Source organism: Onychostoma macrolepis, chromosome 24, assembly GCF_012432095.1.
Source record: "Onychostoma macrolepis isolate SWU-2019 chromosome 24, ASM1243209v1, whole genome shotgun sequence".
Taxonomy (NCBI): domain Eukaryota; kingdom Metazoa; phylum Chordata; class Actinopteri; order Cypriniformes; family Cyprinidae; genus Onychostoma; species Onychostoma macrolepis.
Genome location: NC_081178.1, coordinates 15,776,384 through 15,798,580, shown reverse-complemented (window position 1 = coordinate 15,798,580; position 22,197 = coordinate 15,776,384). Strand labels below are relative to the sequence as shown.

Below are 22,197 nucleotides of genomic sequence, written 5' to 3'. Positions count from 1 at the left end.
TTAAACTTTACAGGCAATAAAACTAGAAAGCCATGAGAAATTATGCCACTATTTGAATTCCTATTTAATACACTAAATTTTGCAAAATTAAAATACTTTGCTAAAAAGGAAAGTGGCATATCACACTGGTTTCCATGTTTTATGGGGACTCTCTATAGGCATAATGGTTTTCTACTGTCCAAACTGTAATTTATATCCCCTTACCCTAACCCTATACCTAAACCTTCCCCTAACACAAAACTTTCTGCTATTTTAGATTTTCAAAACACTTCATTCTGTATGATTTATAAGGTTGTTTCCTCATGGTGACCAAAAATGTTCCCACAAGGTCAAAATTTACTGGTATTACTATATTTATTGGGAAATTTGGTCTTCACAACGTAGTGAATACCAGTACACACACACACACACACACATTTTTTCTTTAAATAACTAAATCCATTCACAGTCCATCATTACGAGACATCCTCTAAATTTGCAGCGTTGGCAAATATACTGTTACTTTAAAGACATGACATTAACTGAGATAAGACCCCTCTTTTAAATCAAACTGGTTCATTTAAATCAACATGCGAGTGTGAGCTCCAGTGTGGTGGAGATTTGTGGCATAATTTAGCCTCATAATTCTATTTGAAACGTAGGCATAAATACAACGCGAGATGTGCATTAGCCAAACATCTAAAACTGACACTTCTAGCATGAGTACTCAGTAAGGTTATTAACTTAAATTTGAGTAAGCTCTACAATTCTGCGACAGTCACTTAAACCTACAGGGCACAGCTGTTACTCTGCAGTAACAAAGATACACTGGCACTGCGGTGTATGTGAGACATATGAGACTATAAATAAATCACATATTACGAACCAACCAAATAGTGAGTGAGCTTCAGGGCCTCACTATGCATTCCTATTTATTTTGAAGAATCAAGGCAGTTTTGGGCCTGATTATGCAATGTGATTTCATTACTATTCTTATTATCAAGTGGTGAAGTACGTGAAGTGTAGCTCTAGCCCATTTTTTATTGCACCAATACAATATCAATGTTGAGAGTATTTCCTTTTTATGTTCATAGAATAAAGACACACAATATATCGGTACAATATCGGTTATTGGCTTTTTAAATGATTGGTATTGGCTGATAAATGGATATTTAATTGTTCATTTTTTTTCTATTTTTACATGTAGATTATCTTTGCTGTCATCTAATACTCACTTAAAGTTAACCTTTAAAAATACTAATAATTGAATAACACTGTAAAAGTGTAATCTTTAGGTAATCTCAAAATGAATGTACATTTTTCATACAGTATATTATAATATTGTGATTTCTAAATGCACGTGCAATATTTAAAATAATTGATTTCAGTGTAGCATGTTTGATTTATTTACGCAAAGTATAGAATTTTAATATCTGTCATTTATCGGTTATCAGTCATGAAAGTAATTATGGTTATTGGCCAGAATTTAGATTTCTCCTGATCACTGAATATAGAATTCATATATTAAATTAATTTTATTTATAATAAATGACATGAATTAAATGTTCAATACATGCCAAATTTAACATTTTAGAAGTGGTCCTTATGTTGATATGGTATGTATTATTTAAATGTTTGAAATAAAAAGTAATGAAATCACCTAGGAATACGGCATTGAAAATATATAAAATTAGACTTGCAGGGAATGCCTCGAAAGATAATTACATGGCAAGTGAAATTATTCATTGACACACTTACTAAAAGCACCTGAAGCAATGCATCTGGTAGGAATGTGGCCTTCCATCTCTTAACATGCTATATTTACAGATACTTTGTTTATTTACAACTCTGATTATAATAAAATGGAAGACGTGTTTGTACCCAACGCCACCAATGTGGTTTAGTTCCTGGAGGAAAATTCTGCAGATGTGGACAAACATATGGTTTAATGTACGATGCATGACCCTACTGTATATAATGCCACACAAGCACTCCGCTACTGTACATAAAAGTGCATTTCTGTCATCTCCACCTTGATTTATAAATGCAGTCTAGCATCATCTAAATTCCATATTTAATCTTTAAATGAGCGATTCATTATGAAGATGAATGACTTTTATTTGGATGAATGCATCTTGTTTTGTTTTTACCAGTCCTTCTCGGTTTGTCCTGTGAAGGACTTCCATCCTTTGGTACAATCCCCTTGGCGAGTGAAAATGTTGTACCCTCACCTAAGGCTACTGTTGCATTAGCCAGGTGCCTATTTATAGGTGTATAGCGTCAAGGTGCAACACTCCCAAATGATTCTCTCTCCTCTGTGAATGTTACCTCTGTAAGTCAAGACCACAACATTACATCAATCTGTATGTGTGCGTGTTTGTGTGAATGTGAATCTGTGCCTGTGTGTGAACTGACCATTACATTTATTATTCATGGCCAATGTTTGAAAAGAACTGATTCAGGAGGTGATGCATGCTGGGGTTTCACTTAGATTACCACAGTTTTTCTCTATCTCAATTCAGTCAAACGCTGTACTGGACTCATGCAACTCTACCTTTTATCTGACCTCCTAAACAATGTGTCAATCATGTCTTTTTCCATTTTTAACCTGTGTTCACTGCAAAGGAAGCGTGGTAAATGATTGCTGGGTGTTGTAATGTTTGGACACATTAGTGAAGATTCCTCTGAGGAGATGTAATGAGATCTCTGCATGTGTGCGAGCAGTGTCGCAGCGGTGAGAGGGCTATTCGAGCATGTAATGTGTCCTTTACTGACCAGGGAAATATCGGATTATTTCCAAAGAGCATTTTTATTATTTTTTCTACTCTTTCTCTCACTCTGTAAAGGTTCTGTAGCTTAAAGCTGAACTGTCTATGTTAAAATCAATTCTGTGTGTAGAAAAATAAGTAATTTGGTCTGACAAAATAAGCCTAAAATAAGCAATTTGCCTAAAAAATTTGCCTTTTTCTATTTATTCAACCACTTGCAGACAAGGGGCGTGGCCAACATTGATTCAACCAGTTTGGAGGTGGGACTGTATGTTTGTCTGACCAATAGTAGATAGGGAACCTGTTTGACAGAGTTATTGAGTGCATTGGTTTCGTGGAGTTTCAAGCCATGAACCAAACAAACCAGCTAAGAGCCAGCAATATTTCATTTGAAGCAAAACATAAAAAGACAAAAGACTGTGTACTTGACGGCTTTAGTTAAAGTAAAAATTACTATCCCATGAAGCATTGCAAATGACAATCAATGATTAAGAAATATAAAACTTGATTGTGTACATACTATAAAAACAGTATATTTCATGTTTATTGCAAAATATGCATATTCATGAAAATATTTCAGTAATTCATTAAGTAGTTCTTTTGCTGCAATTCTCTGGCTGATGTAAATTTCTTTTTTTTTCATGGTATCATTTAAAAAATAAATAGAAATAATGCAGGCTGGTAGCTTCAACAAAGGCATATATCATCGATTAACAACCCCGTAGCTCACAGCATGTCATTAAAGGTTTAGAAGTAACTGACATAAAATAAAAAATCATAAATAAAAAATTAATATCTAAACATAACTGGGGAACAAATAAAGTACATTTTCAGGATTGCAAAACTAACTAAAAATGAAAATGTTCACAAATTAATTTAAATGTAGTTATTTTTAGCTTTTGATACATTATATATATTACAAAACTTGAATGCATTAAACATGAAAATACCACTAAATAACAATAACACTAGACTGAGAAATGTAACATTTTAAAATTCTACCAGTTAGCACATTAACTTTGGCAGCCCTAAAATACTAACACTAAACTACAAAATAAGTATAATTAAAACTAACACATCTAAATTACACTGAAAAGACAAACTGACTGAAAATAAATTAAATTAATTACATTTCCCCCATGTTTTCCACAATCATTCTGGGGTGTGTTTCCCAAAAGCAACTATGGTCGCAAGTTCCATCATTACCAATAGAGTTCAATGGAACTTACGACCATAGTTAGCTAACGATGCTTTTGGGAAACGCGCCCCTATTTGGTGACACAAAAATTACATGCTCCAGCTTTAAATTGGTTTCTCCGCACCATGCACATGTTTTGATATGAGGGATATCCTGTGAATATAAAGAGGCTTCCCTCATTCAAACTGCATGAGGCTCTAAGGCAAAGATCTATGAGCAAGCTGTTGTTCGTACATTTGGGAACACACGCGCACACTATACACTCCAAGCATGTAATTTCCTCTCTTTGTGCCTTTGCATGCTGTTTAGAAAGCCTTAACAGAGCACTGACAAACACAAATGACTCTCCCTCACTTGCCTGTGAGGTAAAATCAAGGCATTACCACAGTGTTCCCAGACCACAGTGAGTGTCAGAGCTCTTATAATCCACACCCAGTGCAGGAAACTGCAGATGCCTTCTATATTACCACAATCTTCCTGCTCTTTCCATCATGAGCCTGTATCATAAATTAAGTGGGTGGAGGCAGGCTGAAATTGAATCAGCCATGATTCCCATATAGGTGGAGGAAATGTCCAACAAAACAGATGACACTGCATTTGTGGTAAAAAAAACACGCACTGCAGGACGTCCAAAATGGTTATGCTAACAACTGTATATTTTTATTATGTCTCACATCCATGTAGTTTTGTCATACTTTAAGGGGATGTTTTTATGATATGCTATCTCAGACGTGAAATATAATCCTTATCTGCGCTGAGCTCTATGCTGGATACTCCTCGTAAATGATCAGTGATTGAATTTCATCTGCGTTCCCCCCAGCCAATGGATGACTTAGAGTGAACTGTACGCCCATAGATACAGGCACACATTAGAAGCTACACGGGACATACAACCAATGGTTTTGTCTGCATTGTGAGCAAGCACAATGAATGTAATTGGATAGATGTAGCGCTGTGTGAGATGAAAGGAACATGGCCTTCGTACATACACAAACAATAGCATTCAAAAATTCACCAAACACTAAATACCATGCATTTTATGCATGATTATATTCATAAGTTTTAATGTGACATACATAGTCACTCTGACTCAACGAGCAGAGCTGCTCTTGCACACATTGCATACGACAGCTAACTTCCAACTGGTGCCAACTGTCTGTGATCCGTAACGGAAAAACAAGCTCTTCTTCGCAGCATTAAAACTTATCGCATTTTTTGCACCCACTGTACTCATTTCACTTACAAATAAAAAGTTCTTTCCCTGCTACTGAAATTAGTATTACACCCAATTTGCCAAAAAACATGTTTACACAGCATTTTTACAGTAGGCATAAATATGATCAATTTAGATCTTTCTGTTACTGCTAGAGCAATATAATAATAATATTCAGATACAAGTGCTCTGTTCCAAAACATAGTGAGACCATTTTAGTGAGATGCTTCTTGAGCCTTCTTGAAGAAGGCAATCCCAGAATGCACTGCATTTACTGTAACTTACTGTAACTATATACATATACAAATGTATAATGAATGTATAATTTAAAAACAATACAAAATCTGTCCAATCATTACCAGAGGTTTATCAAAGTGTATTTGGGTAAAGACATTGTTTGGAAGACAATTTTTTTGCTGTCTCTCTCATTAACAGGTTTGTTATTTTTTATTTTTAAAAAAAAGTTACACAGTGTAACTTTTTTTTTTAACTGTAAATAAAAACAGAATATTCTACCAAATAATTTATGTGCTATACTTTATGCTTATTAAGGTGCAATTACATTAGCGAAATTTCAGTAAAATGGTCCATTGTCGATAGTAATTAGACACAGCTCACACAAAAATGATGTTCAAACCAAGCAGTTTTCTAAATCTGTAAGGAAATCTTCCACCCTTATGCGAAATTCCTAATCAAATGGATTACTATTGAAATGACTGGATTTCACACCTTTATTGCACGTTTAGCTTAGCAACATGCTAACGTCAAATATTCTAGTGTCAAAATAGTCTCCTGTTCGAACCTGCCTATGAGGTTCTGGTCACTAATGAGGTTCCATTCTTAGAAGGCAGCTGTCTACTGAACAAAATAGCTACTAGGTTTGGGAACAGATCAAAACGAAAGAGTATTGTGCTGTTAGCTTAGCAACATGCTTACATCAAACTCTATAGCTGAATTTCTTGTGCAGTACAGCCAATGTAGAGTGTTCCAAATTGGTAATTTATGAGGTTTTATAACAGCTAGGATGTTGTCTTAGAAGCAAGCAACCTGTAGCTCGCTAGGCTTGGGAACAGAGCTACTCTGAAATAACCAAATGTACTGATGAAACAGAACACACACTGAAGTTGAACTGCACCTCATTGTTAATAAGGAAGGGCTTGTGTTGTTACATGAAAATGGTTATTGGCGAACTGCCAAGCACCCCAGGAGGCCCAGACTGTCCCGTTGTGTACCATGGCACCTTACCTTAGCAGCAACTGAGGAACTTGGCTTCTCCAAAAGATCCCAAAGTTTCTTCCTCTTGTCTGGGCAGCAGGTGTTATCAAATTCCCCCTCTCCTTCCCTCTCCCTCAAAGTCTCTGCCTCTCTCCTGAGCTCCTCGTTCATCTGCTCTTTCTTCTGATGGTAGCGAGCCTGGCAGCACGACTCCAGGTAGATTTCATCAATGCCCCAGTAATCAAGCTCTTGCCCAAAAGACAGAGCGCACATTTCCTCCATCATGTGCAGCTTTCCAGTTCTGTAAAAATTCAAGATGGACGTGAACGCACCAGGGTGTCTGTCAAAGAAGTACTCGTTCTCATTCAGGCAGTAGTCATCACAGACCTCAATTAGAGACTCGTGGGTGTTACAGTCTCTGAGCTTGCCTAATCTGGTTCTGGGAAGCCGGTCCAAGGTCCGCCATAAGACCTCATGGTTGAGGCCTCCAACATTGAGACGGACCCTCCTGGAGCGGGCCTTGGTCCGGATGATCTCGATAGGCTCAGGTGGAGGCGAAGTCGCAGATCTTCCTCCAGGTTTTGGAACCTCAAGTCCAGTCTTCTCTGCCATTGTGTGCAAGGAGATGGGCGGCTTTTGCCAGGAAGAGGTGTAAAGATGAATATCAACCAGAAGATGACTGGAAAAAGACGACTATGTTGGGTCCTCCTTAGACGAGTCCCTCCATGGCTGTGAAGAAAGACAGACACCTGTTGTTTCCAACTTGAAATTATAATTTTTTTCCATGCAGACAGTGGAAAATATTCCAGCTCATAATTATTTAGGAAATGTCCCTCCTTTGAGATCCATTAGGAATATGTCAGATTATACTGTAATTGTTTTGCAAAGTACATCTGGAAGCAGAACTAAATGCCAACATATCACCAGCCAAGCGTGCCCTGTATGTTAAGAAGAAATTTAAGCTCTGTATACTTCACCAAAGCCTAAGCTAAGAGAATAGTGACACATCTTCACATCTTAAACTAAATAGAATTAGTAAATAACAAGCATTATCTTGTTGTCACATTCAATATTCATCATTGGCCTTCTATCATTTCAAGGTTACGTTCAGGAATCTAATGCAAGTCGATATGTGAGCGGATATAATGGATGTTAGAACATGCAGATCTCCTTTTTCTTTCTTAAGTAAAAAAGCAGCAGTTTCAGAACCTCTTTATTTAATTTTATGCACAAAATGCATTTTCTGGCATTAACTGCACTATTTTTTTTTTTTTCTACCTGATCCCTTAAAACTGACAATCATTGGTGTAATATTGAACTGATTCTGTCATACTGAAAAAAAGACTAATAAAACTAGATAATTTAGCAATATTTTACATTAAAAGGTTACAGATCATTTGTGTTTGGTACTAATTGTACATGTGCTTGAACAAAAGACAGAAAACTGCAAAGATGCAATAGTTTCAGTAACCCAAACAGTCTCTTTCTCTTTCATAATCATTACATTATCTGATATTCTTTTAGAAGTCAATATACCAAAGCAATAAAGTAAGATATATGCCCCAAAATATCAACGTTTACAACTTGTGTCCATCTGTACCACTGTGTTTCTCGCATTAAGGTCTGTCAAACGCATCAGCGCCTATTAAAACCGTTCTATGCGTTGCATTGACAAGAGATTGCCTTTAACTTTGTAGCCTTGCTATGACAAAATGAACCTGTTCTGAAAAACAAATCTCCTTTCACTTCATCTCAGCTGTTCCACTCAAACAAGTGACGTCCAAGCATCACGACTTGCCATAACAATGTTTATGCAACAAACTATATTTCTTACCTTCCTGAAGTAAACCACCGTTTGCATATACAAACCGCTGTGTGCACAAACGGGAGAAAAGACGCCTGCGGATTTGCTTTAAGATTCCTAGCTCTCAACGGAGGCTTCAGTAATGACCGGACATGTGTTCCACATTTTGTTCAACATGAAATGGGTGAGGAGATCTCACAGAACACCGGGAAATCTCTGTGACTAAACGAGCTCCCCTTGTCTCGCTAAGAGCGCTGCCTCCATCGATGGCTTGATACGGTGAGTCGGGATGTCTGCAGATGTCGGACGCGTGAAAGCGGAGGGTGCGCGCAGTGTGTGTGGAGCTGCAGAGTGACACTGAGCGCGCGTGTGTCTGTCTGTGTGTGTGTGTATGTGCGCGCGTGTGGACGGAATGGATCGTCTGAAGCACGAGCTGCATCACAGCCTAGAGGTGAAACCTAATTGGATTGGTCTGTACATCAGCAAGGGCAGCAGCAGATCAACTTCAGCAGGAACTCTCTCTCTCTCTCTCTCTCTCTCTCTCTCTCTCTCTCAAGAGTTCAATGGTCCACCACAAGCATGCAAGGTGAGATATCAGTTTTTACCACATTTAGGCTCAAAATAGCACCATAATTATTATGTTGTGTTGTGCAGCTTATTGTGTTGTTGTAGTTATTATCCAAGTTTATGTACACAAAGTGGCATAGAATAAACATAATAAATCATTATTGATTACCTATAAAATGTCTGTCCCTTGCTGGAGTGAAAATAATCTTAAAATTATGTCACATACATTTTATTAAAAAAAAATATGATAAAATAAGACCATACTGTAAAATAACAATGTAAATAAATAAAAACAGTCAGCTATGATAATATTTACTGCATTATACACCAAATGCAATATACTACTGTATGCACAGGTTTCTGTTTGCATTTCCCATCAATCAACAACTTACTACTTTCTTTTTAAACATTATATATAGTGTGTGTGTGTGTATAATATTATTTGAAATATATAAGAATTTCACATAATATAACTAATACATAATTACAATAATTTAACATAACATATTAATACTTTTATATTTATTTATTTTATATTTATTTAATTATAATAATTTATAATATTATTTATAAAAATGATATATGAACATATATAAATAACATTTAAACAAATATGATGGTTTGCACAGGGAATGTGGTGATTAATAACTGAACAAAATTGTAAACGCAACACTTTTGTTTTTGCCCCCATTTTTCATGAGCTGAACTCAAAGATCTAAGACTTTTTCTATGTACACAAAAGGCCTATTTCTCTGAAATATTGTTCAGAAATCTGTCTAAATCTGTGTTAGTTAGCACGTCTCCTTTGCCGAGATACTCCACCCACCTCACAGGTGTGGCATGTCAAGATGCTGATTAGACAGCATGATTATTGCACAGGTGTGCCTTAGACTGGCCACAATAAAAGGCCACTCTAAAATGTGCAGTTTTATCACACAGCACAATGCCACAGATGTTGCAAGTTTTGAGGGAGCATGCAATTGGCATGCTGATTGCAGGAATGTCCACCAGAGCTGTTGCCCGTGAATTGAATGTTAATTTCTCTACCATAAGCCGTCTCCAAAGGCGTTTCAGAGAATTTGGCAGTACATCCAACCGGCCTCACAACTGCAGACCACGTGTAACCACACCAGCCCAGGACCTCCACATCCAGCATTTTCACCTCCAAGATCGTCTGAGACCAGCCACCCGGACAGCTGCTGCAACAATCGGTTTGCAAAACCAAATAATTTCTGCACAAACTGTCATAAACCATCTCAGGGAAGCTCATCTGCATGCTCGTCGTCCTCATCTGGGTCTCGACCTGACTGCAGTTCGTCGTTGTAACCGACTTGAGTGGGCAAATGCTCACATTCAATGGCGTCTGGCACTTTGGAGAGGTGTTCTCTTCACGGATGACAGCGTGTATGGCATCGTGTGGGTGAGCGGTTTGCTGATGTCAACGTTGTGGATCGAGTGGCCCATGGTGGCGGTGGGGTTATGGTATGGGCAGGCGTATGTTATGGACAACGAACACAGGTACATTTTATTGATGGCATTTTTAATGCACAGAGATACCGTGACGAGATCCTGAGGCCCATTGTTGTGCCATTCATCCACGACCATCACCTCATGTTGCAGCATGATAATGCAAGGCCCCATGTTGCAAGGATCTGTACACAATTCCTGGAAGCTGAAAACATCCCAGTTCTTGCATGGCCAGCATACTCACCAGACATGCCACCCATTGAGCATGTTTGGGATGCTCTGGATCGGCGTATATGACAGCGTGTTCCAGTTCCTGCCAATATCCAGCAACTTCGCACAGCCATTGAAGAGGAGTGGACCAACATTCCACAGGCCACATTCAACAACCTGATCAATTCTATGCGAAGGAGATGTGTTGCATTGCGTGAGGCAAATGGTGGTCACACCAGATACTGACAGGTTTTCGGACCCCCCAATACAGTAAAACTGCACATTTTAGAGTGGCCTTTTATTGTGGCCAGCCTAAGGCACACCTGTGCAATAATCATGCTGTCTCAGCATCTTGATCAGTTAACATCAGTTTACACTAAAAGTATACAAATTGCCTTATATATTATATTAATTGCTATTTATGGAGAAATATTTAATAGGTATTAAAACTTTTGCTTCTAAAAATATTAGTTTACATTTTAAAATGACAATGACAGCTTTAAAATATAATCTCATATTTATTCTGCATAAGGTGATTGACAGTTAGCAATTTAACAGGTTTTTACTGTAGCTGTACTGTATTTTACCGTATTATGTTTCCATTAAAATCATAATATTTTTAATATTTATAAAATGTGTATTTTTAAAATGTCATATTCTTATATTTTACAAAATGTAAAATCTCTGTAGTCTTAACATCATAAAGAATGCTATACAGTGCATAGTCTTAAATAACATACATTTTTACATGCTAGAGGGAGAAGGACAGATAATAATGAATAAATCTATACTGATAATCAGCAGGTGTGACTTGAAACCTCAATGTCGTAAAGTAGGCTTAAATGGACACCAACAGTGTCAGCTGTACTGAAGCCAGTGTCAACAAGATATACTATATATTGACTTTTTTATGATTGGCAGCAGTCAATACGTGATATGTATCTTGGCACTAAGCCATATGTAATGCATTACTACTGTAGCAGATATTTTACAGGGTATAAGAAAAGTGGGTCCTTGTTTTTATTCCATTTGCCTTGGGGAGCCATGTATACGGCATGAAGTGTGATTTAAAATGTATAACAATACGTGAGGATATGTAGTCACAGCAGTTATTAGAAATGTAGCAGCTGTATTGAGTTCCAGGCGGTGTTGAATGACCTGCCCGGGTCTGTGCTATTAAAGTTCCCTCCATAACAGTAATTAAGCCTCTAAAACTGCATCTGCTTTGTCTTTCAAACAAGGCCAAGTGGAGAAAAAAAAAAAAAAGATGAAAGGATGCAATAGTTTGGAGACCATCCATCCATACGCATGAGGTGTCACAGGACTACAAGAGACACAATGGTTGAGTAACAAATGGTGCGTGCTATAAATATATTCTATGAGTATCAAATGGGCCCTAGTTTGATTTCAATAGACATTATACTGCGGCTCACTGGCTTTGGTCTGTGAATGATACTTGAAAGGGAATAAAGGGTGACATTTACATGCAGTATACATTTATTTTCAGATGTTTGACTAGAACGGCCAAAAACTATTAACAAATCAAAAACCAAGTCACAAATCAAAGAAGTCACATACTGTCTTCGAGTACATTAGAAATGCCTTTCACCCAAATGTTAATAAACATAAATATTTATAATTATATAGATATTTGTATTTACAATGATGTATTTATAGTATATTTTATGATAATTTATAGAAAGATACATAAATGTAATAATATTATTTATAAAAACTTTATATATACATAATTTGCTATTTATTTAAAATAAGTCACACACGTCACCAAATGATTAGAGAAATTCACTTGAAATTTTTTTCTGACCGCTGCATTTTTGTGAAGCCAAACAGTGCGGTTTGTGTGATTGATGTTCTAGCCTCAAATGATGGATGATCAATACATCCGCATTGATTTTTCTGACTCCTGTGCATAGTCCGCTATGAGCCATAATGTGAGGGTGAAGGACAAGGTGGAAAAAAATAAAATGAAATAGTGACAAAGCAATAGACACAATTTAATAAGAAGTTGTAATCTACTGTCACTGGAGTTCAATAGAAATGTGCTAGTCAGCCGCCTACATCAGTGCACCCTAACAAGTAAACATCTTGCTGCTATGCCTGCCTGTCTTAACCACAGATTGGGACCAACTCATACAGGTTTCTGTTTATATTAAAACATCCTTAAAACATACTTAACCATTACAGTTACACTATTTTTTTTTATTTATTTAATGAAGACCTAGATAACCTGTGATTTCTTATTATACACAATAAATTATTTATAGTATAATTAACTTTTTTGGTCCCACTTTATATTTGGTGGCCTTAACTACTATGTACTTACATTTAAATGACTCATTTGGTACAATGCACTTGTTGTGTACATACTTGTCTTCAGTGTTGGGCAGTAACTAGTTACTAGTAATTTAGTTACTGTAATAATATTACTTTTTGCAGCAACTAGTAGTGTAACTAATTACTAATAAGATTTCAGTAATAATATTACAGTTACTTTCCATAAGATAGCTTAGTTACTTTTGATGCCTCAACCCCGCTGATTTAAAATCTAACAGTCAAATAATTCCTAGACTTATTTTTTCATGATTTTCATGACTTGCACATGCATATGATGTCCCCAGTGCAGCAGGCAAGTTTGGAATATGGAAAAGCTGACATTCAGCAGATAGAAATATAGCATTATATTGATTTTGTCAGGAAAAAAAAGATCTGTTGTGTAAGTTGTGGCTTTACTTTACTCTGATCAGCATGTGGTACATTATATTAATATAATTTAAAATATTTTTGGAAAATTAAACAATTTCTTACAAACTCATGTGATTTGATAAAATACCTAACGAAATTTAAATGCATATGGGTAACGGAAAAATTACTTAAAGCTACACATGACAATTAATATACAACACTTCTACTTGAATGTCACTATCAATTACTATTGAGTGTTTGTAATAACTTGTGACTGCGATCCAATGTGGATTTTGGTCAAATGATGAGGCAGAAATATGTTGTTAGTAACATTCTAGAAGAATTTTATCTGGAAGATACACAGTTACAACTTCTGTGGGGCGTGAAGAAAAAAGTAATGTAACTAGTAGTGTAACTAATTACTATTGCCAGAAAGTAATAAGTAACAACATTACTTTTGAAAGGAGTAACTAGTAATGAGTAATATATTACATTCTTTGAGTAACTAGCCCAACACTGCTTGTCTTATATTTTAAAAAAAATATCTGCATGTAATTACATCTGCAATTAATTTCTGTGATTACATTTATAATTACACTGTTGACCCATCCCTCACACCTAACCAAACCACCAAACCTGTCTCTAACCTTACCTGTATCCCACCTCAATAGCAGCAAAACTACATTGGGTAACACTTTATTTTAATGTCCAATTCTTGCTATTAACAAACTATTAACTACAACTTTTGCCTCAATATTTAGGTATTGGGTAGGATTAGGAATGTAGAATATGGTCATGCAAAATATGTGCTTTAAAAGTACTAATAAACAGCCAATATGTTAATAGGCATGCTAATAAGCAACTAGTTAATAGAATTGGTCCCTAAAGTGTCACCGTACATTGTACTTATTTTTTTATGTAAGTACATAAGGCCCCCTTTTTATGCCTGTAAAGCCACAGAATGAGACCAGTTTATATCAGTTTCCGTAAATAGTATGTATTTCTCAACATTAAAAAAGTCCTATTAAACATGTATTAAAAGAAAATGTATTATACACTTCAACTGAACCACACATACCGTGCATATATAATTATAATTATTTATTAGAATTTTTATAGTACATTATGATTTATTTCTATAGTAATGAGGTGTTTTTATTTAAAATGATTTATTTATATTATAATTTATGTAGAAAATAAATACAGAATGTAATTATAATTGTTCATAATATTATTTATAACAATTACACCATGAAACAAACTTTTATAAAAGTGTATTTCTTGGACATGCTGAACACGAAAATCACATTAACATTGGTCATAAAAAGTAAAAAAAAAATATGTTGACAACTTATACAAGCTAATATGTTATTACTCATGCACAAAAATGACATGGTACATGCATAAAACAGAGCTAACAACAACTATTTAACACAAACAGTCACCAAAAGCGAGTCATCCAAAATTTCAGAAGTGTACGTTGGATGATTTGTCCCGCAATGTTGAGGAATGTTCTAAAGCACTAGAATGTAACGGAAACTTCTAGAATTTTCCCATCCTTGCAAAAGCAAATTGTCTTTAAAAAAACATGCAAAATTAGTACTAAAACGTACCTGTACTAAACCAATGTTTCATAATTAATGATATGTGCGTATATATGCATCACAGTCCATCAGTAAAGTCCTGCAGCTCAGTGTGTCTATAGTGCCATGTGTTGACATCGGTATTATCAGTGTAAATAAGGCAGGCTGATTTTCTGTTGTCTAGAGGCACTTTGGGCCCTTGTGAACGATGATTAAATGATACTGAGCTTCTGCATCTTTAATTATAAACTTTGTGCCAACATTGTGTCAAAGCACTCGGCGTTACCAAGACTACAAAACATTTTGGGAATGTAATGCATGTTTAATACTCAGTATCATGTGGGCATGTGTGTGTAGGCAGTTGCCATAGAAACACCAATCCTAGCATCATGCACAAGTAACATTTTGGCACAGCAAAAGGGTTATGCCTCAGAGCTAGAATTGCATGATGCTATCAATATATCTGATTGATTTTGTGCAAAAGTAAACATGAGGCCCTGTAAAAGTGTACGTAGTTGAAGCCTAAAAGAAAATGCAAGCATATGCATGTGTCGTGTGCATGCCAGTGTTGATATGTGCATACTTGTGTGTTCGCGGGTGGGTGTTTATAGTGGGAGCGTTTATGGTGGGATTTAAGAAATAGTTTCAGCTTAACAGGTAGTTGCCCACACCAATACCCAGTTGTTCCATCCAAATATACACAGCGCTGGATACTCCGTTTCTATGAAACCAAAATAAACAGCATAACATATACACTGAAATGCTAATGGTTACATATAGGCACCGTTGAAGCATTGCAGTGCTGCTAGCTTGGGAGTTTGCGCAAGACATTTGATGCTAGCGAGCTTCTGTGTTTATTTACTCTGTGTGTATGTGCATGGCATTAAGTTATCAGAGAGCCGAGTGTTAGCGGGGGGAGGCGGATGGCTATAATTTAAGTGAATGTCTGCGGGAAGGAGAGGCAGGAGGAACCGCTCAGTTAAATTATACTAATAAGCGCCCAATCGATGCAGGACCCCTTGCTAAAAATAGAAGCAGTAGCTCTGGGTTGGATTGCTTTGTGTGTGTGTCCATAAAAGAGGTGGGCTAATACAGGGTTAATGATAGAACCTGTGCGAACATGTGTTTATTCTTTGTGACATCACACCAAAATCGATGCCCTGTTGGAAATTGCACCGTATGGCTGAGGTAGGAAATACCACCTCTGTTTTTTGGTGTCAACCGAATGGGCTTCTGTCAGGCGACATTATAAATTAAGTGAGAGACCTGGAGTGATGTACTTTTCAATTCAATGATTAATGGATTTCTGAAGCGCAAGGCGAAGGAAATGCATTAATGAAGCAGCCGTTGGACTAGCAGCCATGCAGGCCAGGAGGAGGGGAGAGACGGTTGATGTCAACAGGAAAAAAGCAATGGCACCCATCCATTTGTTTGCTGGTGTATTTTTAGGCTTTGAAGCAACACTCAAGAAAGCCGTCGCGCTGGAGGAGATTATCTTATAGAGAAATGAAACACTTGACTGGTTTGAACATGTCTTCCGCTGGCTGTCCATTGCATGTTTTTTTTTTTTTTTTTTTGCTCTCCAGATTTTCCTTTTGCTGCCCTAACACCAGGGAAAATAAATGACCCGATGAGGTTGTAGAGTTATTATGGTAAAGGAAAATAATTCCTAAACTTCTGAGGATAACTTTGGCCCTGTGAATGTTTAAAAAAAGTCTCCTAAAACACTGTAACTAGAGATTTATTTTATTTTATTTTATTTTACAACAAAAAGTCCATCAATAGACATTCTAGATTTTTTTTCTAAAAAGTAATAAGAAGTTTCATTTCCACAACAGTGTCATTTCCACCTCTGTTTCTTTTCGTTTCGTTTCATTTAATTTTTCCAACAAAAAGTCCAACGGACATTACAAATTCAAATTTTTTATTTATTTTTTCTAAAAAGTAATAAAAATAGTGTATTTTCCACCAGTGTCATCTCCACAACTTCTCAAATGATTTACTGTTTAATTTAATTTAATTTAATTTTTCCAACAAAAAGTCAAATTCTAGACATTTTTCTTTTCTCTAAAAGTAATAAAAACAGTGTCATTTCCACAACTTCTCAAAATATTTACTGTTTTATTTAATTTCCTTGTTATTTTTTTCCAACAAAAGTGTCAATAGACATTCTCAACATTTTTATTTTTTATTTTTAATAAAATGTAATAAAAACAGTGTCATTTCCACCACTTCTCAAATTATTTACTTATTTTCTTATTTAATTTCATTTCATTTTCCAACAAAAAGTTCAACAATAGACATTCTAGACATTCTTTTTATCGAATCTCCATTCAAATTATACACTGTGTGTAGCAGCATTATGTGATGGTTCCTAAAGTTGAACTTTTTTTTCTTTCTTTTTTGGTCTTGTTAAAGCTTGAAAGTTCAATGATATTTACTTTGATTTCTCTTGTTTTCACACAATTAAAATTGAAATGGTTTATTAACTACTTGTTTAGACTGAAGCCAGGACCGAAGCTATTCATTTCATATATTGTGATTTAAACCACATGCTGTTTAATGAAAAATAAATAAATGCATTTTAAAAATACTTCTGGTCAAATGGCAAGCAACTCGTTTTAATTACTTTTTCAATGTTAATTTTGGGACCTGTTTATCTGTATCTGCACAGACGTTATGTAACAAATGCTGATAGCAAAATCGATGGGCAATATGGACCTGCTTCACATTATAATTACTGTAGCAACAAACTTATGGAGGTGATTTGTCAAACGCTGAACGAGACAGGTGTGCTCAACCAGCATATTCAAACACTTGTTTCACGTTTGTAGTAACAAGGCCACACATAGCGCCATCACTCACTATCTTTCTCTCCTTCTCAAGAGTCCTCACCAATCATACACACTCACGCGTGCACACACATACACACAGGCAAAGCGAGGCCCACACACAGATAGACTCTCACATGGATGTGCCCACACAAACTTTCTGTGAATACTAACAGCCCTCCTCAAATATATGATCCACTGCATTTTGCATCTGTGTTAGACTGTTATCTTCTCAGCTGCACCTCAATGAATGGCTGTAATTATTGTATAACAGCAAGTGCTATTTTTTTAAGCATGAAATAAGCATTTTTATTTATATTATAAAGAAATTAGACTCCCCTAATTAGACTTAGAATTAAGGATGTGTAATGATGTCTCTGAAAATGGGATTGTTTCTGAAACTGTACATGAAAAGGGCTGAAGGCTAAATATAAATGAGAATGGAAATTCACTGCAAGCCAAAAATGAATTTTAATTATATATAGATAGTATCGGGATGAAATACAGAACAAAGTGAACTTTTTAAAAACATTTTCTAATGTCTAAAAGTAATGTTCTTGAAAAAGGGTAAAGTCTTGTTCAGCTCTTTGATATTAAATAATAAAGCAAATATATTACTTTTAGTACAGCCATTTGCACACGGGTGTGGATAACTACATAATAAATAACACTGATTTTGTAATCTTGAGATTAAAAGACTAAATTAATTTAAAGAGAATACAGAATGCCATGCTTAACATTTCAAGTGTCTACAGATAAGAGAGATTTAATTCTTTTCTGCCACAGAATTAAAAAAAAAACGTCTTATGAGTTAAAAAAAAAAAAAATTCTATAAATTTTTTATTTTATTTTATTTTTTTATTCCTTGGCAGAAACAAGCTTGTATCTATGAAAGCTTACTGCTGCCAGAGAATAATAATAATAATAATAAAAGCGACTTTTCTTCTCACATCTACTTGTTGCAAGATATAAACTCATTATTGGAAAATAAAATAAAAAAATCACAATTCTCAGAAAAAAAAGTTAGAATCGCAAGATGTTTGCTTGCATAAACTGTCTAAACTCAATAAAAGTCATGATAAAAGTTGCAATTACCTTTTATTTTGTTTTATTTTATTTTATTCTATTCTATTCCTTGGCAGGAATAAGCTTGTTTCAGTGAAAGCTTATTTCCGGCACGTAATTAAAAAATAAAAATAAAAAAGGTAATTGCAACTTTTTTTGTTTTATTTTATTTTTTTACAATTCTGAGTTAATATCCCACAATTCAGACTTTAAATCAGAATTGCGAGATATAAACTCAGAATTGTGAGATATAAACTTGCAATCTGCAATAAAACATGGCAATAAAATGTTGCAATTACCTTTTTTATTTATACTATGGTTTGCATACTGTTATTTGTCCATTTTCTGGCAGATCATGTTCACATGTTACTCTGAAAGCACAGTTACAGACGCTATCTTGTTTCGCTTGATTCCTCTCGGGTCCCTATGCACAGTGGCAGAGCCAGAGGAGTGTCCAGGGTGACACCTAATAATATAGACTGCTGTTTCCATTTGTGCTGTTTTTATAGCAAAACTCATCAACACTCTTCATTTCATTCTTGAACATTTTGCCAGAAAGGTGATTAGATTTGGTGATTAGATGTTGGATTGCCTTGAACATGAGAACATGATGGCATGGTGCTTTTTTAAACTGGTGTGCATCATATCTGAAGTAAGTGGTTTACCATTTGGTTTAGGTTTCCTGAACAATTTCTACATATGCTGTAAATTGAGTCACTGTATAAATTAGCGTTAGTTATTTTGCTGCATTACAGTTAATCATTTTAAATTTAGCCTAACATACACTTCTGTTCTAGTAATACACGCAGTGCAGCCACAGTATCGTGAGTAAAAGTAGAACACATTTGCCACATTAACTGCATGGTTACATGAATCATCACTTCTACCTCTAATCAGCACAGGCCCGGTTCCAGAATCAAATCACTAAGGGTGCTTCTGAAATAACTGAGGATGCTCTAGCCTTAATAATCTATTTTGACATTTCATATTTTTGTCCTGTCTATTGCTATGGTTATCACTATGTCATTCATTGCAAGTTCAAAAGTGAATCCTGGGTTTACTGTATATACAGATTCATTTGCAGCAGTGTGTGGCTGCTGGTCTTCTTAGCAGCATGAAAAACAATTTAAATTTATTCAAATTATGAATAGATAATTTAGTCTAGAAAGCACGCAAAGAGTGCTCCCTTTAAAACCTCTAAAATGTGTCACTCATCTTAATTCATAGCAATCTCACACAGTTCTTTTAATCAACAACGCTCTTTAATCTACACAGTGATTCTCTTATATCGTGTCTATATGCAAAAACATATTGTAAATAGAAATCTTTGACACTATGCAAACTCAAATATGCACTGGAGCATTTGACAGATCTGTTTCACCAATATCCTATTATTACAGCTTCAGCTAATGGTGCTCTTTGGTTATGTTTCATTTGAAGGTGCTTCACACATGCTAGCATGACACAACTATTTTGCATTATCAACACTATATAGAGAAAAAATTTGCACCAAATGCAACTCTTTGGAAGATATGACTTACTGTTTATCCCTAGCAAAAGTTAATTTCTCACTGAATTATTTTCAGTTTTTAGTGGTTAAATTGAGACAAATTTGTGCTGGCATTAGAACCGTATATGGCGTTAACAATGTAATTCACATACAGTGGTGGCCAAAATGATTAGATAACTAGTATTTCTTCTAGATTTAGTCTGTCTCAGTTTGTTCTGTTTCTTCATGTCATTCCAGACAGACACTGGATGGTGTTGAGATCAGATGTCTGTGTGGAGCATTGGCTGTTGTCAGACTCCTTGTGCAAACAAAAATCTCACTGAATTATTACAATTAATGGCAAAATGAATGTTTGGAAATGTAAACTGATATTTCCTACTGACACACTACAGCAAAAGATAGAAATAACTGACTTAAAACCATTTTTAGCTGGTGAAAATACTAGTGTTCTAATAATTTTGGCCACCACTGTCATAGTAAATGTGTGAAATGATGTGGAAAATAATAAATAATCTGAAACCCAAATTATTTTTCACACACAAGAAGTTGTTAGGTTGTGTCCCACTCTCCCCTACACACTAATTTTCCTTCAAGTTCTATGGACCCCCTGAAGTAGCCTTGGCTACTCCTGGCAACTCACCACTGCCTGTGCTATTTATTATGCCATTTAGTTTGCTCTTGTTTGTATGCTTGGATGAATGTAAGTTTATTTATGTATTCATGTATTCAGTCTCTGCTGTGCTTGAGAAATTTCTCAGTGCTCATCGAAACCTCAACCATAAAAAATTTAACTTCCACTTGACTGTAAACACAAATCATCAGGGTCCAGTTTCTTTGAAACTCACCTATCTGCTTAGGTCAGTCTTGGCTGGGCAGCAAAACGTCAGCGGCCTGGTTTCTGATGAACGAGGGCTCGTTATTTACGGTTTGCCAGCAGATCGGTGTCATATCACAGCAATGGAGAACTTCCTGACATTCTGCCATCTCTCTGTGGCGCTTTGCTGGCAGTCTTCATTTGTACAGACAGCCAAGGCTGTGCCCCAAGGTATCTGGGAAAAGGTCAGACAAAGAGTCTTATTTGTGCCATTATTGTAGTTGACAAAAGCTTTTTAGGCTACAAATGGATGAGAGAATAAGTGCATCTAATCTTCTTATCTAATTTGGAAAGTCCTCAAGTTTGATACATTTGTTTGATAACATCATTGTGACTGAGTCTGATGATGATGAGGGTGAAAATGGCTTGTGTGGGTCAGACAGTTTGTCCTAAAATGCAATCAGTTTCTGGTTTCTAGCTCAAAACTGGCATTGCATCATACCTAAGGCCTTTAATTGCTTCAAGTAGGATATGGGGATAATGTACAGGGATAATGACTGCTGTCTTGTATCACCCTGAAGAGTTTTTTTTTTTTAATAATGACTCTATTATCCTGCTTAATAAACAGCTAGTCACTAAATAAATAAATATGTTTACAATTAGTTAAAATAATTTTATAACTTTACCTGTAAACTTACAGAAAAATTGTCTGTTACAACATATAAAACAATCAGCCTTGCAAAAAGACAAACTTTGCAACAATATTACAATACTAATAATATTTGAATACTAAAATATTAGTTTTAATATTATTATTTCACCAGTTGTGTTTGTACAAATCAGGTTTGTGGCAGAAAAAAAATGATGCGTATGAAACAAGAGACATGAAAGTAGCAACAATTTCACATATTTGGATAATGGACTGATATACAGTGTTGCTACAGACAACAGCTATTAGGAAATATCGTTCTTAATTCTGAAATATTTGACTGCTGATTGCTGTAACTGACAAACAATGGAAGACAGTCAAGTTTGGGGTCAGTATGATTAATAATTTTAATTAAATTATTTCAGACATTTATAATGTTACAAAATATTTTTTAAGGGAAACTGCTAAAATATCTATCTAAGTATAACGTCTCGATTACGTATGTTACCCTCGTTCCCTGAAGGAGGGAACAGAGACGTCACGTCAGGTGACCGACGCATTGGGATCTGGCTTAGAGAGACCAATCCACTTCGAGTGTAACTAAACGAGCCAATGCACATT

The 22,197-nt window shown here is 35.6% G+C and overlaps 3 protein-coding genes across 3 annotated transcripts in view; 2 read left to right on the top strand and 1 right to left on the bottom strand.

Moving 5' to 3' along the window:
* Window positions 1–8,634, bottom strand: part of kcnb2b (potassium voltage-gated channel subfamily B member 2b) — a 110,230-nt gene extending 101,596 nt beyond the window's left edge. The window contains exons 1-2 of the mRNA XM_058765192.1: window positions 8,208–8,634; window positions 6,404–7,102 (exon numbers count right to left, since the gene is read on the bottom strand). Of these exons, the coding sequence (XP_058621175.1) occupies window positions 6,404–6,985 (582 nt within the window). The 5' untranslated portion in view covers window positions 6,986–7,102; window positions 8,208–8,634. The remainder of the gene's footprint in view (window positions 1–6,403; window positions 7,103–8,207) is intronic.
* LOC131533119 (transcription factor 21) overlaps window positions 1–22,197 on the top strand; it is a 190,013-nt gene that overhangs the window by 104,197 nt on the left and 63,619 nt on the right. The window lies entirely within an intron of this gene.
* Window positions 11,722–22,197, top strand: part of trpa1b (transient receptor potential cation channel, subfamily A, member 1b) — a 65,432-nt gene continuing 54,956 nt past the window's right edge. The window contains exon 1 of the mRNA XM_058765191.1: window positions 11,722–11,777. The gene's annotated coding sequence lies outside the window, so the exon portion shown is untranslated. The remainder of the gene's footprint in view (window positions 11,778–22,197) is intronic.